We start from the raw sequence: 16670 nt of genomic DNA on the forward strand, positions 1-16670 counted from the left end.
CCAAGTTGACGCGTTATCGGTAATTTGTTCACGTTTAATTAACGAACCGGTTTGTGTTAACAAATGGTCATCACTAAATCTATTTGTAATTACGCGTAATCGTTTAAGTAACGATAGTAATTTGGTTTTAAATATACTCCTAAAGGGACATTTTTGACATTATAGAGTGGTGTTTTAATCCGTGTATTTTAAATAAAAGAACTTGTGAAAGTCGCCATCTAAAATTATATTGTGATTAGTGAAGTGTTAAATTTATAATAAACTTTAATTTCGTTATTCGCATAATGTCATATTCCAGTGGTTATTGGATTATGATTGTAAGTAAAATCCTATAACTAGCTTAATGTGAATAAGCCAGAAATCTATTAGTGATACTCTTTTGTTGGCGGCTCCAAAAGCTAGTGTTTTTAATATTTTAAATCACCAAAAAATATCAGCAGTGTTAACTAAAAACTTCACAAGAAATCCAAGTTACAAATTAAATTTAAATAAATTTTAAACTGAAACAAATAATTCCCTTTGCCGTCGCTTCCACTACGAATCATGGTATGTTAATTTCCTTTATTTACTATGTTACTTTTCGAAATAAATACTACAAATATTTAAAGAAAGTCATTTTTTTTGTCAGTTTTACGTTCATAAAAACGTACACAAATATACATGAAAAGTTATGAAGAAAATTATTAACTTTAGAATAATATAAAAAAAATCACAATAACTTCCCTTAAGGCACGTTGTGCATAAGTCATGCAGCCACTTTTATAACATACCATAAAGGCAACTTCCGCCCAATCTTTACACTTCGTCCAACCGCTTGTATGTACAAGTATATACATACATTCACGATTTTATCCCTTACGGGGTAGACAGAGCGGATAATCTCGCAAAGACTAGAAGTCCCCGTTCAGCTAAGGAATTAAAATTTTAATATCTAGTGATAGGTCGAAAAGTATCATGTAGCATAATAATTTATTTTCGGCACTTCACAAGTGCGTGGTACTTTTGCCGATATAGTATAATTTTCACAAATGTTGTAGTTGCAAGTTCTCTTATATGATTTTCTTCATATGTTCATTATTCATCTGTTTATCAATAGTAAATTTTATGGGTACTCAAAATTACGTTTCCTTGACTTATTATACAAAGTCTATAAAATGTTTCGCAAATACCTTAGTACCCTTCTTAATTTACAAATATTTGTCCCTTCTTAATTTACAAATATTTGTCCCTGTTCCATTGTATTCAATAGCAATAAAAGGTCATCAGTACAACTTTTTTTTGGTATTTATATTTTTAATTGACCTTTTCATTTGGAATGTTATAAGCTTTCAGGAACTGCATGACTTATATGCAAGGCCACATAGAATGTACTTAAGACTTTTCCATAATCTAAACTTACTGGGTTAGAATATCTGTATTTTCGGAAACGCGGGCTCCTTATATTTGTCATTTTTAAGTTTCATTAAGAATGTGATTATGGTACGGAATATTTTATGGTACAGTTTTTGTGAGATTCAAAACCGAGCAAAGCTGGTCTTCTATAAAATCTTGTTTATGATATCAATTTAAATCTTATACCGTAATTTTACACACATATACTAGTTCACCGCGAACTTGTACCTCGCGAACATTTAATTTTTTTACTGAATTGTGTATATCTCAAAAACTACTTGATTGATTTTGATGCCCCATAAGCTTATTCTTTTGACAGATCCTATCATTTTAAATTCGAAATTCGTCTAGAATTAATAATGTGTTTTTGCCCCCTAGTAGATTGTTAGATGTAATAATTTAATTGGTTTGTCCAGGGTGCTGTAGCATCCACATCGTCCACACCGCCGGCGTCGGCGTCCGCTTCGATGCCTGACAACGCTTCTTCAGAGGCCAAGGCCAAGACCAAAGGTATGTGCATAATTATCTCGTGGTATTTTTATATAACTGGTTAGGTAATAACATAAAGGTGATGTCCAAATTTTAAGTCTCTAGCTTCTATGGTTAAGGCTGGGGGTTGATGAGTCAGATGTCTTTGTTCTTTTATATAAGTATATGATTTTCTGTGAGCGAGAGAACGAGTTTACCTTATCATTGAATATTTTTTTAATGTTGTATTCAAAGAACGAAGTTTAAATAAAGTTTTAAAACATTTATTAAAAATGACGACAACAATCTTAATAAGATTTCGCAATTGAATACTGTTAATTGATGACATAACTACGTCAAAATATTAAAACAAAATCCCACCAGAGAATTAAAGTATCTATTACTGCGGCTGTATACCACTAAAGTGATATTGAAAACATTCCTCACGCTAATCACTTCATCTCTTACAGACCCAACCAATAGTCACAAAACCTAAAGATCACCCTTTTTGTATATATAAACAATATAAAGAAGACAGATCTAGAGATAGTGACAGGTAGTTAGTTAGCCTAAAATGTTTAATTTACATTAGATGATGGTATATATGAGGAGTGTCGCCGTATTTTCCAAATATTAATTTTGTGCCGAGTGATTGGTAAATAACTAGAAAGAACTTCTGTGCTGCTCTTGTAGCGAAGGCAAAGCAATATGTGGCAACGTCTTCTTGTCTTGATGCTTACAGTCAATCAAGGTAGGCTTCTAAACTTGACATACACAGACACATTCTTCTATAAGACAACCTTATAACTTATCACTATCTGAATGTGATTATGCCAACAAGCTGGCCTAATTTACAAGACTATTGACTCTGTCTTCCTTACCGGGGGCAAGAGATAAAAAAAATAAATGCTTTTCTTGTAATAAGTTTCTCAGTAAGTGAATATTATATGTTCTTGTTGACAAATAAATAAATTTAAAACCAAAGACGACGATCGGACACATCGCGAATAGAAGATATTTACATGTACCTATATAAATTGTGTCCAATAGCGTCTTCGTCAGTGGAAGAATGCGGGCACGGCGGTGTGTCGGGGGCGGGCGTGGCGGGGAGCGGGGCGGGCTCCTCCGCGGCGGCCGAGGAGTCCTCCTCCGAAGAGGGGGAGGTGGGCCGTCTCCAGGCGCTGCTTGAGGCCCGCGGTCTCCCGCCACACTTGCTGGGCGCCCTGGGACCTCGCATGCAGCATCTGCTGCATAGGACCGTCACCGCCAACTCGGGTATGTTTACCCGCTGGTGATGTCTTGGTAGTTGATATTTGAAGATCTCGCGTAGTCGCTGCTTTAAAGGTTTCATGTCAAAGGTTTGACGAATGTTACTGGCATCGATCTTTCATGAGGCGACCTGCGGAAAACACGGACCGGAGAGGGAAGTCCACATGAACGTTTGTAAACACCTGCGCTCCAAGACAACCAAATAATCATACGTCATAATGCTTTTTGGCAGGGACTTTTGGTGTCGTCCCAAAAACCTCAAGTAAGGCTGTATTGACTAGACCGTGACGACTATGAATATGCCATAGAAAATTGTTAGGACCAAAGAAGATAAATTAAAAATGTCTTATAACAACCGAAATCAGTGTCTACCATTTAGATAAAATCAACCGTCTTGTACTTGCTTTTATCTTAGAAATTGGTGTAAAGTTTAAATGAACAATTTTAGAAAAAAAAACTATTGCACCAAAAGACAAAGAAAATCAGAAGAAAATCCCAAAAGGTTATGAAGTATAATGACGGACTTATAGCTAAAGCAATATCTTTCAGTCAACTTTACGGTGGAAGGAAACTAAAGAATAGAAAAGCGATTGGCGCAGTACGTATAAAAAATACAAAGCATAAATATACCTTAAACTAATATAAATACCTTATTTATACGTCCCCTTGTATTCATCGTCGACACATTCTGTTTAGATATGTGTGACGTTTATTTATCGGTACATACACGCACATACATTTTAAATTCGACTCCGCATTTTAAACCATCATATAATCTTACAGCGGCATCGAAAGCTGCCCAGCTCCTGGCCGGCCTGCAAGCCACCGGCGATGAAGGGCAGCAGCTGCAAGCCGTCATAGAGATGTGTCAGCTTCTCGTGATGGGCAACGAAGACACGCTGGCTGGCTTTCCCGTGCGGCAGGTGGTGCCAGCGCTCGTCAACCTGCTGGCTGCTGAGCACAACTTCGATATGGTGAGTGTGTTACAGAAATTTCCTGTCTACAAGCTGTGCTGATGATAGAGATGTGTCGGCTGTAATTGTCCTGTAGTCACTAAGGTTTTTTAAAAGAAAGCAACTCCACTCCAACCTCTGCAACCTATACAGAGGAAGGAACCTTATACGAATTGGATCATGGCATGATGTAGTGCGAAAGAACATACATACATATAATCACGTTTATAGCCCTTTCAGGGTCCAGTCCCATTTGCTATCAGAGACACCATATGATGCGGACCGTGTTCAAAAATGCGGTTTTTGTTTATTTATATCTTATAAAATCTTTGATCTAATTAAAACACTGCAGCTATATATACTTGCATTACGTAACTAAATATTTTGCTATGGGATAAATTATGTGATACTGACGCCTTGTTTATGTGATTTTGGCAGCTATTGACTTCAGTATATGACTCACGAATTGTAAATAGGGCTATACTCGTGCTTTATTGTTTGAAACAAGGAGACGTGTGCAATTGCGCTAATTATATTCAGTCATAAGAAAATGTAATGACCTACGTTTTCCTCTCACTTTTAGTAAAAACATATATTATGTTTAGCCTTTACAACAACCAATCAATTTTAATAATAGGTACATTGTCGAACTAGAATCATATAATGTTCTCGTTTTATATACGGTAATGATGCAGTCTTGAAGTAAGATAAAATTAAGACTACATGTAAAATGATCCATTTATGTAAGTAAGAACTTAATTCAGTGCAGTTGTCGTCTACAAATAGCTTTTGGCGTTGTCATCTTCAACCATGAGTATCAGCAATCACCAAATATTTAGCTATCTATTTTGGTCATACCTTCTCTAGAGAGGAATGTTTGTTTTATAATAGATTTGAGTGCGCTGGCCTCAATCTGCCTTGTGGTAAGCTAGATGATGTGTGCTCTTTTGACATCTCACTCATCTTTACGTGTTCCCAGTTGCACCCTCGCCATTATACCCTGGTGGCTGGGGTTTTCTATTCTCTATTACATAAAATCTACATTTTCAAAATGTTTAATTTCAGATGAATCACGCCTGTCGGGCGCTCACATACATGCTCGAAGCCTTGCCTCGCAGCAGCGGGGCCGTAGTGTTGGCAGTTCCCGCCTTTCTGGACAAGCTGCAAGCCATCACGTGCATGGACGTCGCCGAGCAGAGCCTCACTGCGCTCGATATGCTGTCCCGAAGGCACTCCAAGGCTATACTGCAAGCGGTAAGTGCCAGTACCAATCAGGGATATATGAATAAAAACATATTTACGCAAATCGCACCCGTCACTATAACATACATACATACATACATAAAATCACGTCTCTTTCTCGGAGGGGCAGGCAGAGACTACCTTTTTCCACTTGCCACGATCGCTGCATACTTCTTTCGCTTCATCCACATTTACTTTTGACCTGACCCTAATTATTACTGACAGAATGAGAACCGGCAAACCAAGACTTGGTTATTACAATTTAAAAACGAATGACAGACAAACAACCAGCTTGTTCAGTTCCTCAGCTGATCTAATAAAGGAAGAGTTTTGCGTATAGTTGTCATATATTGAAATTTTTCTTCTTTTTCATCAACAGCGTGGTGTATCTGCGTGCCTCACATACCTGGATTTCTTCTCGATCAACGCTCAGCGCGCTGCGCTATCGATCACTGCCAACTGCTGTCAGAACCTGACGCCCGACGAGTTTCATCTCGTCAGGGATTCTCTGCAGCTTCTCGCTAACAGGTAAAAGATTTATAGCCATTGATTGATGTATGATTTTAGCTATAGTTTATTTGCCATTGACACAGGTTGCCACTGGTATAATATCTAACTGTCAAAAGAATGTTCATCGTTATTACAGTATATTATTTAAACAATTTTTTTAACAGCTGAAGAGACTATTGGCTCTGTTTACCCCGCAAGAGATAAAGTATACGTGACTTTATGTATATATGTATGTAATATATTTTTTTTATATTATTGTTGGTTTTTTTCTTAGCACCAAATAAGGAGATATTTGGTGGTCTTATTTCAAAGACGTCGATCATGGAATTATTAATTGTAATAGCAAATTTAATTCAAACTGTTGTTATTTGTTGTAGACTGACCCAACAAGACAAGAAATCAGTGGAGTGCGTTTGCCTGGCGTTCTCTCGCCTCGTGGACAGCTTCCAACATGATCCAGCGCGTCTACAAGAGATTGCCACACCGGAACTACTCACTAATTTGCAGCAACTGGTAGGTTTATTACTATTAATTACATAGCGACTGAAAGGAGAACACGAGTTCTGATTCTTTGATTAATTTAAATAGGAAGTTATTCAGATTACAAATCACTTATTTATAGAAACGAAAGCAAGTTCTATTTGGTGTGACTTGTCAATCTCCACTTGGCGTTTGACCTGGTTGCGTCCTCCAACCACCACCAATAAAAATGTGACCTGTACCTCTACAGCTTCAGTGTTATTTTGTATTGTTTTTACTGAGCTGGATGCAGGAGCTTTAAGGCCCGTACACCTCAATGAATGCATTGTGTTGTCACACCCAGCTGGTGGTGCAGCCGCCGTTGATCTCCGGCCAGACGTTCATCACGGTGCTGCGGCTGCTGTGGGTGATGTGCAGCGCTTGCCCGCAACTGGCGCTCAAGCTGCACCAGCGCTCCATCGCCGACACGCTGCTGTGTCTGCTCACCGGCTCCACGCTGCAGCAGGAGGTGAGTGTGTTGTGCTGTCTCAAGGTCGACGGCTGAATATATTTGATTGATGTCTCTTATATCTCGTATCCTTACGCATATTAAAACGTCACCAAGTATGAGGCTGTCATTCGACCTTCACCTTCGAAAGTTTAATTTTCATATTAAGCTACATAACAGACATAACCCTCCCTATGTACCTGGCCTGGACTTTCTTCATTATTTATTTATTACGTTATGCATACATACATAAAATCACGCCTCTTTCCCGGAGGGGTAGGCAGTATATTACGTTAGTGTGGATCAGTAACCTTTTTTATTATTGGTTTTAACATTTCTTAGTAGTATTTTTGTTATTTTCAGCAAGTGGAACTGCTTCCTCGTCTGCCACAAGAATTATACGAAATCACGTGTCTGATTGGAGAGCTAATGCCTCGTCTGCCGACGGATGGCATCTTCACGGTGGACGCCCATCTCGACCGCCCGTGGTCTGCAGCCAACGACCGTACTGCGCATTGGCAGTGGCGGGACGATAGAGGTTGGTATTATTTAAGTATTAGTAGTTTATAAGTAGTTATTGCATGCAACCTCTAATATCCTCTCTTCTATGGTTTACTACTATATATACATATATATATATATACATATATATTTCTACCCATTGACATAATTGGATTCCACATTAATTTGCCAAGTTAATTCATTTAATTTTCTCTACCAGTTATAATAATTCAATGTTTCAAACGGACGTTTTCTCACCAGGCACATGGCGATCATACTCTTGGGCCGAGAGCCGTGCTATCGAAGCCGGGGCCGCCGCTGGCGAAGAGGAAGTGTGTCTCAGCACCTTGGGGCGATCTTACACCGTGGACCTGACTGCCATGCAGCAGCTCAACGACCACACGGGCACCGCGCGCCCGGTGCAGAGAGTCGCGCCGGCGCCCACGCCCTCGGACGCGCAGCCAGCTGCCGCAGCCGCTCATCCAGGTAACTTCACCTCCACGCTTAACATCACTACCGAAATATCCCACTTGTGTCCTCTGACGAGCAGCCAGCTACAGTAACAGCGGAGCAGTAGCAGCCAGCTACAGTGATGCCGAAATTTCAGCGTATAGATGATGAACGCGAACGTCAGCACAAGTAGAGTCTGAACATTAGCAACATAGAAATCATATCAAACTGCCTATCTTAGCCGGTCTTCTAACCTAATAAGACTACGATCTAGTTGTCTCTTTCTCATTTGGTTCAAATTGTTTAATTACAGACCCCCGCATTGGAATGGTGCGATGCAACCCATCTTTGGTGCGGGCACTGCTCGCGGTGCTGCACGAGGTGTACTGGTCGTCAGCCGGGCCGGCGGTTCGCTCGCAAGCGCTCAAAGCTATACTGCGATGCGTTTACTACGCGGACGCCGCGCTACTCAGACAAGTGCTCAAGATGCAGGTAACTTTACTATTGAAACCTTACCTACCTGGTCATAAAGGGAAACTGATGCTTCAACAGACATAGTACGTCAAATGTAGAAATATAAAGATAGAAAAATATTGTAAGATGGAATATGCCACAGTTTTACGTGATATACTTACTCAGCATACAGAGTATCTTTCAAGACAGAACCATTAGGGATCAAAGCAAAAGCATCTATACTGTGATATCAGTCTTCAAATTCAACAAGTTATCTCTTTTTACGTTTCCAGGTGATATCATCGCACATCGCCGGTATGATGGCCTCCAGCGACCTCCGCATCGTGGTGGGTTCCCTGCAGCTGGCGGAGATCCTCATGCAGCGGTTACCGGAGGAAATGAGCGTGCAGTTCCGGCGCGAAGGCGTGCTGCATCAAGTGGCGCAACTGTGTGAGCGGGCGCCCACCACGCAACAGACGCCGAGGCAGACCAAACTCAAGGTATATATTGCACAAGTCTGTTTTCTATTATTAGAAATAATTAGATATTCAATCATGCACGTCATCTTCAGTGTCAATCCACAGATAATAGAACTGTTTTGCATTACAACAAAACAGATATTATATACAATTAACACACAGCATAGATAATGAAGAAGCTGTCTATGGTTTTACCATACATACGGTATAAAGCCAACAAATTGTCATTGGTTTAGCTTTCATTTCCGGTCACCGCAAGACATATCCATCCTGTCAATGTCATCTCTTCATAGTAGTTCTTCAGCAGCAAGAGCCTTGCTCTATGCTGTGTGTTAATTGTATATAATATCTGTTTTGTTGTAATGCAAAACAGTTCTATTATATACGGTCTTAACACACAGCATAGATAATGAAGACTTGTTTGTTATCTGCTGGTGACAAGAAATGATTAAGAACCTTTATCAAAGGAACCAAAAACGCTATGTGAACTGTAAGCTGAAAAAAATAAAAAATATGTTATATCTTTTAAATCAACTCACTTCAATTAAAATTGTGATACCTAGGTAACAGAAATTGAAAAGTATCACTTGCAACATATTTACATGCCTATTACCAATAGACCTGATAAATGTTAAAACAACATTTAATCTCAATAAATCAAAAGAAAATCTTATTTAAATTAGATAATTTCAAGCTTGAAATAAAGTAACATTTAAGCATAACATGTTTTAACTGTTTACTACTCCATATATTTGCAAAACAATTATTATTAAGTTTAAGGATAATATACTTAATAATTTTATTCACTAAATGAAATTAATGATCAACATCATTAATTATGTTATTACATCTTTCTACATAACAACTTAAATATTCAAAAAGTTATTATGTACACAGTCATTTAAGTCAGTCATCTGTGACCTATATACTGGATGGCAGTAATGTGGACAGCAGTAATGATTATTCCTATTAATGTGAAATGATGAATTTCCTCAATTAAAATTTTTTTGAACTGCTGAAAGGGCCACCGCCGACCTTATACTTCCAGGAAATGCATCAATAATAATTTCTTTGAAAATAGTACTTATACACACAGCTATCATAGCTGTTAGAGCAGGCATATTGCTCCCATAAAAGATTAAAAAATAATAATTATTATATATATAATATTAAATTTCCACCCTCAAGTTCAGGATTTATTGAAAGTTCTAAGTTAAACTAGGCAAACTCTTTCCTCAGCATGGGGCAATAAACGCCATCTTGACTGCTCATAACTTCTAGAGTCAATTAGAGAACAAAATTCAAAATTGAGGCCACATAATTATATCATCTTATATTATACCTTGTTCGGATATAACAAGTAGTGTTAAATCATGAACTCTACTTCCCGCAGCTAATGTAATATATACAACTATAGCTGCTCTCCTGGAGAAATGGGATAATGACTCTATGAAAGGGGTTTTGATCAACTAATCAAACCATTTTAGGTCCCAATTGGGGGCTCTTATTAGTCTGGGGTTAAGCTCTAAGTATAACTTTCAATACTTGTCAATAAAGAAATTGTTTGAATATTAATTATTAGCAGCTCCACAAAAGGTCAAAATAGCTTATTTGTGTGAACCTATTGTGTTATAAGCTAGGTGTTTCCTTTAGAATAAACTGCCTAAAAATCAAGCAATATCATTAGTCTATTTATCATTTATTCTTTTTAGCTGGCCCCAAGAAAACCAAGCTCCTATAGGAGCTTTATATGTTGAAAGAGTAGATGGTCGCCAACTACTTGTACTTCTAAATTAATGTCATTCTTTAATAGACCAGTGTGAGATTTGACTCGACTAGCCTCAATCTTCCATGCCTGGAGAGATGATTTGCCGACCATTAGAGAGTATGTCCCTGTGATCTGGCCTATTAGAACCTTCCGCAGGTTCGTGATTGCTACAGGCTCACACAGTGCCCTGGTTTGCAGGTCTGGTAGCCAAAAGCATTGCATCCAAAGAGGGACTGTTGGGATATAAGTTCCTTTTGCACAATTAAGGTGTGTCAATAAGGTTGGCAGGTGGAAATATCCAACCTAAATTGTAGTCCCACTGTTGACTGAATGGTCGCAAAAAGTTGCTGACCCTTCAGAGTCAAACATAGAGGTTGACCACTCCTGTTTCTTTGTATGCTAATAATTTTATTTTTGGGTGCTCCCCACATTTTGAACAGAGCCTCCGAGGCCAGTGTAAGTACCACTCGGGCACTGATCGACCTCTTCTAGAACTGAGCGTCGACAATACCGGTTTAGCCTTCCGGGAAGGGATCGACGGCATTGGCCTGTGTATACCCAACAAGTCCTCTAGATGGCACTCTATTGACACATATACTGCATAAAGTTCTTCTAGGTTTGAGTGCCAAGTTTTCTGAACATTGTATTTCCCTGAGAGGAAATTACCATTCAGGAGAGCGTCCTAGTTCGCATCCGCTGCGTCCTAGGCTAGGAAGTGAGGGACTCCTCTTTTGCTCAATGGTGTAAAGCTGTGGTTTATTGCTCCAAGCCACCAATTTAGATCCTGGATAACTTCCAGAATTCTCTTAATTTAGACAGTTTGCACTACCGTTCCCTCTTTGTTGTATGACTACATACATACATATAATTAACGTTTATGTCTCTTGCAGAGTAGACAGAGCCAGCAGTCTCGAAAAGACTGATAGCTGTTTGTTTGGTTTAATTATAGAAAAGAGATTTTCTTATGGTAGGATACACATTCCTTGTTGGGTGTCCTCTGTGAGAACTAGATAATCGATTATCTGAACAGACATCCCAATTACTTGTAATTTGTCTGCCAACCAGAGAATTCTAGAATTTTTGCTAGAATCTCTGTCACCACACAAGACAGACAGTGCTGTTTTGATCTGATCAGACAGAAAATAGTTGTTTTAGTAAACTATCAATCTCATACCTCAGGTTCTTAGAAGTTCTGAAAGCCAGTTTGTGACTGTTGCAAAGATTTGAGGGGCTGTTGAAAGACTAAAAGTTAGGGCAGTTACTTGTAGTTCTTGCCCCTGGTAGATGATCCACAGAAATCATCTGTGGTTTTCTGCTATTGAAATGAAAAATAGCTTGTTGCAAATCTATTTTTACAAGGCAATCCTGCTTCTGGAGGAAAACAGAAAAATCAATCTGAGATACAAATTTTGTACAAACAAAATGGTTGACTACTAATCTAGTTACTGAACTAGGAACATTTTTTGAATAACCTGTGGTTAGATTTGAAACATGTTCTAAAATCCCTTTTGGATGAAGACATGATAATAGACCTATGCTCAAAATGCTTTGTTGTGAAAGATTTGACAATATTCTTGGAAGGATATATATAAGGCAGTTTTCACTTCAAGGGGGTACAGCCCTGGTATGAACTTACTTGCTACCAATATGTCCCATGCTTGAAAACATGATCTTTCAAGCACTCACCTCAAAAGAATGTGTCATTGTTCTAGAGTTGACTTATTGGAAGTCAGTCCTCATAACAGATTTAAAAACATTTCTTGTTGTTTTATTTCATTATCACAGTTAATAAAGTTGAGTATGTATTTAAAATAATAATAATAAAAACAAATTATATTCTAAGGATTCTAGGAAGTTTCTCCATGCATTGGCAACATATTTGTGACTAAAGGCCTAACTATTTTTGCGTTTAAATCAGACTTAAAATATTTGAAGTTTGTTTGTTTGTTTGTAATATCTTTATTGCACAGAAATTGACACAATTACTAAATTACTTACTTTGTTTTATTAGAATTATATTAACCCAATCAATCTTTATCTTTCTCATTATATAAAGACTGACTTGATATTTTTTTATTTGACAATGCCACTTTCCTTTAATTAGGATTTAGTTAGGTGTTTTCAGACATATCTTTGTGCCAATAAAAAATTTCAGAATTGGGCAAATTTTCTAATCTGGGAAAGAAATTTTTTAATCTGTAATGTAGCTCTATGATTAATGTTTGAGGATGAATCAGTTAAGACTTTTATTTGCTAAATTTATATTTAGAGATTTAATTGCATCTCAGTTCAATGCACTCTGACCTTTTCTACCACAATTATGTTGCATATTATACCATTTTTTATTAGTTTGTAATCCCTGACCAAAAATTAAATTAACTTGGTCAAAAAAGGTGTTGATATTCAGATTACTATTTTATTGGTAGCGCTTCCCAATCAACTAAACTCTGCAGACCAGCCTGATATATACTACACTGTTCTAAATTTATATTTTATTAGTTGGCAATGAAATTTTCTATTGCCAGCAAATAGTCTTTTTTGTTTATTGAAATGGTAGATTTCATTATTAACCTGTAGTGATACAAATTTCAAACTAGCTCTGCCGGTTTGTAATGTTTTCTTGTATTGTATACCCTTCCAAGACATAGAACAAAATTTTGCAAAGTTGTCAATTCTTTCAAATGTTTCTTCTCAGTTGGTGGAATAATCACATTAATTTAAAGCTGGATACCTTTATCGCCCAAAGCCAAATCAGTATTGTTAAATTAGGGTTTCTCAAAAAGCCCTGATGTTATGTTGACGGGGCAGCCCCATCATAACACTACAAAGATTAGCATTTGACATGGCAGGCATATATGGGACAGTGTTCACAATGTAATTAGACAAGCAAGCGACCTGATTAATCCAGGAATCAATTCTTGCATCGTGAGATTTTTTATTGTACTTACTACGATTGTTTGGTGACAAACTGGCATGACTGTCTTCATCTTCCGAAGATGAAGAACGAATTAGTTATACCACTGCCCTCAGCCACCGGATTCACATTTTGCTCTCCATTCGGAGCGGCAGATGTGGACCCCTTGAACCCACTCAAGTTTTGCACTTTGCATATTACTTACGTAAAAGTATTAAAATATTTTCTTGGTTTCTTATCGCGGTAGATAAAAAACCTACTTTGAAACACTTTTTCATTCAGTAATACTAATTATTTTGAGTTTATGAAAAAATTTTCATAAGCGAAAAACCGTTGCGCGGCAAAACCAAAAACGCTATGAAGAGATGACATTGACAGGATGGATATGTCTTGCGGTGACCGGAAATGAAAGCTAAACCAATGACAATTTGTTGGCTTTATACCGTATGTATGGTAAAACCATAGACAGCTTCTTCATTATCTATGCTGTGTGTTAAGACCGTATATAATGTCTGTATTGATATGTATTAATTTATACTCCTGGCCAAGCATGTTTCGTCCACGTCCCGGGCACGGGTTTAATATGTGGTGATAAACCTTTTAGTTTGCCATTATTATCCTACTACTATTATAAAGGCGAAAGTTTGTATGGATGTTTGTTACTCTTTCACGCAAAACTACTGAACCGATTACCATGAAATTTGGTATGTAGGTAGCTGAAGACCCAGAATAACACATAGGCTACTTTTTATCCCAGAGTTCCCGCGGGATTGATAGGGTTTCCATGCGGACGAAGTCGCGGGCGGCCTCTAGTCTACATATATAATAGAAATAAATAATAGAATAACAAGTGCGGTTGTGCTTCAAAGTTAATAGAAATCATTCTTGTCAGTGCTGGTAATAGTTTTCTCGTTAATTTTGTCAGAGTCCCAGCGCCGGCAGCGTTCGCTCCAGCGGCGGTTCTTCCCCGCCGGCGTCCACATCGGCCACTTCCATAGAGCAACACAACTTGTCTCTGGCTTTCTCCGCGTCGGGCTCATTCGTCACTGGCGCTCTTCGTAAGTAACTGAAAACATAGCAATAACATTTGTATTGTCTAGTTAAAAAAACAAAATTAATAATTAAAACACAAAGCGTGTAAAACGTATGTATTCATGGGGTGACAAGGTTATGAATGGCGACTATGTTCTGGTGAAGGCAGCGTTTAAACCCACATAAGAATCGGGACTGCATTTGTACCTGTGTTTTTTCTCCAAAAGCTTGTCATTATTAAATAAAATTGAATTTTGTTTTCCAGCAACTTCAGCTAGTGATGTAAGCGAACCCGGGCCGGCGTCGTCTTCCGGACATGCTCAGACTTCAGTCCACAGGTTAGTAATAAATGATTTTGATATTATTGTGCCTAGTTTTATAAACAACAATATTAACTTTTTATTGTAAGTTCCAAGCAAAATTGTAATAAAGTCAGGCAAAAACTTATTCAATACCTCTGTTTGATGCATACGGTTTCAAAACTTCTAATTTCGTTATTAAATAAAACAATTGTTATGCACTGTGGTGCAACGGTAGTACGCTTGTCTGTGACATCGGAGATCCCGGGTTCGAATCCCGGTCAGGGCATTATGAAAAAAGAACTTTTTCTGATTGGCCTTGTCTTGGATGTCGTATCTATATAAGTATTTATTATAAAATATAGTATCGTTGAGTTAATATCTCGTAACACAAGTCTCGAACTTACTTTGGGGCTAAATCAGTGTAATTTATCCCGTATAATTATATATATATATATATCTATCTTGTTATTATTCAGATCTGGCAGCCCCCTCCAATTGGCCGAGATGTTGAAGCGCAAACGCGACGTGAAGCGATCGGGCGGCCGGCACGGGCGTCGCCGAGACGAGCCGCCGGCGCACGCGCCGCAGCCGCCGCACAGCGACCTGCCGCACGGTAATATACACTCATCTTGTCTCTCTTTCTCGAACATTTGAGATGCGAGAACACGTGCGATCAGTAACTGGCCGCGTGGTAATGTAGTGTTATATGCTTTGTTTTGAAATGTAGAAACGCAAGTGCAAGGTGATTCAAACGGGCGCCATACAGCATTACACATCTTTATCTTGTCCCCTACTCCCCTTCATTTTATCTCTTACTCCTTCACTGTCTCTTTTGAGTTTGGCTGCTTGTTTTTCGTTTCGACTACATCCCTGTCTCAATTTTAACGCTGACAGACTCCTGCATATATCTTTTTCTTATTTTTAAGATTTAAAATGAATACCTAATTCGTATTTGTTCCAGGTTCGGGAGCACCGTCCGCCGCCCGTTCTACGAGCCGCGTAGGCGGAGCGTCCAAGACGTCCATGTTCCTCTCGTCGCTGAACCCGTCCCGCTGGGGCCGCTCGCCACACGCGCAAAAGGAGGTCGCCTCGCCTCACACGCACTGCCCCAACCTCACTGTACAGAACAAGTGAGTTTGATTATAATGCTGCCTTAATATTACAACACTAGCTACGCTGAATCGCTTCAGGCCAGGTTAGCACGCGCAACAAGCGATGCTAGTCTCTGTGTGAGTCTACAAATTGCCACTTTCAGCTCTAGAGCATTTTGTCACGTCGCACCGCAGCTACCGAGTTATAAGTTACCGACTTTTAGCGGATCAAACGCGTGAGTAGCCAGCTTTACACATCCCTGATTCTTTCGTCGCCTCACCACACACGCACTGTCTCAACCTCACTGTACTTACATGTTCCTTGAATCGGACTCGTTCGATGGTTGCCGACTTCGAAAGACACGCGGTCATATCTATCAGATGAAATTAAGGAGTTCTGTTTTATTTGTCAGAAACCAGAAGACCCCACTGCAAATTATTCTTTTGCTACATTTTTAGAATCTGAGAGTAAAAAAAAATAACAGAAGAATAATAATCTGTCATAATCAGTTAATAGAGGCTTTAAACTAATAAGTAGCCAAGGAGAACGAATGAAAAAAAAATTTCAGTACTGTAAAAAAATTGTTCTATTGACAGAGAAAAAGTCCGCGAATGGATCCAATGGAGCGCAGCGCGCCTGCAGCGCAAGTGGGGCGCACTCGGCGGGGGCGCGGGCGCATTAGAGCAGCTGGCGGCGCTGGCGGCCGCGCTGCCGCACCCGCCGCACCAGCGCGCGGCGCTCGAGCAGCTGCGCGACACGCTGCTGCAGCACGACGTGTCGCCATTCGAGGTGAGGCTTCTTCTTCCTTCCTTCCTCCTGGCTTTATTCCTGGTTGAATCCCCACCACTCTGGAAAGGAGCCCGGGCTATGCTTTTGAC

At 39.0% G+C, this 16670-nt stretch overlaps 1 protein-coding gene across 4 annotated transcripts in view; it reads left to right on the forward strand.

Moving 5' to 3' along the window:
* Positions 1-16670, forward strand: part of LOC106136947 (E3 ubiquitin-protein ligase TRIP12) — a 49122-nt gene that overhangs the window by 23175 nt on the left and 9277 nt on the right. For all 4 annotated transcript variants that reach the window (XM_060954491.1, XM_013337638.2, XM_060954490.1 and 1 more), the window contains exons 9-24: positions 1809-1902; positions 2911-3135; positions 3913-4103; positions 5148-5336; positions 5704-5852; positions 6212-6347; positions 6658-6822; positions 7165-7339; positions 7564-7788; positions 8066-8244; positions 8499-8705; positions 14292-14424; positions 14664-14736; positions 15177-15313; positions 15662-15830; positions 16389-16581. In XM_060954491.1, coding sequence (XP_060810474.1) covers positions 1809-1902; positions 2911-3135; positions 3913-4103; positions 5148-5336; positions 5704-5852; positions 6212-6347; positions 6658-6822; positions 7165-7339; positions 7564-7788; positions 8066-8244; positions 8499-8705; positions 14292-14424; positions 14664-14736; positions 15177-15313; positions 15662-15830; positions 16389-16581 — 2640 coding nt within the window. The remainder of the gene's footprint in view (positions 1-1808; positions 1903-2910; positions 3136-3912; positions 4104-5147; positions 5337-5703; positions 5853-6211; positions 6348-6657; positions 6823-7164; positions 7340-7563; positions 7789-8065; positions 8245-8498; positions 8706-14291; positions 14425-14663; positions 14737-15176; positions 15314-15661; positions 15831-16388; positions 16582-16670) is intronic.

This window comes from Amyelois transitella, chromosome 4 (genome assembly GCF_032362555.1).
Source record: "Amyelois transitella isolate CPQ chromosome 4, ilAmyTran1.1, whole genome shotgun sequence".
NCBI lineage: Eukaryota > Metazoa > Arthropoda > Insecta > Lepidoptera > Pyralidae > Amyelois > Amyelois transitella.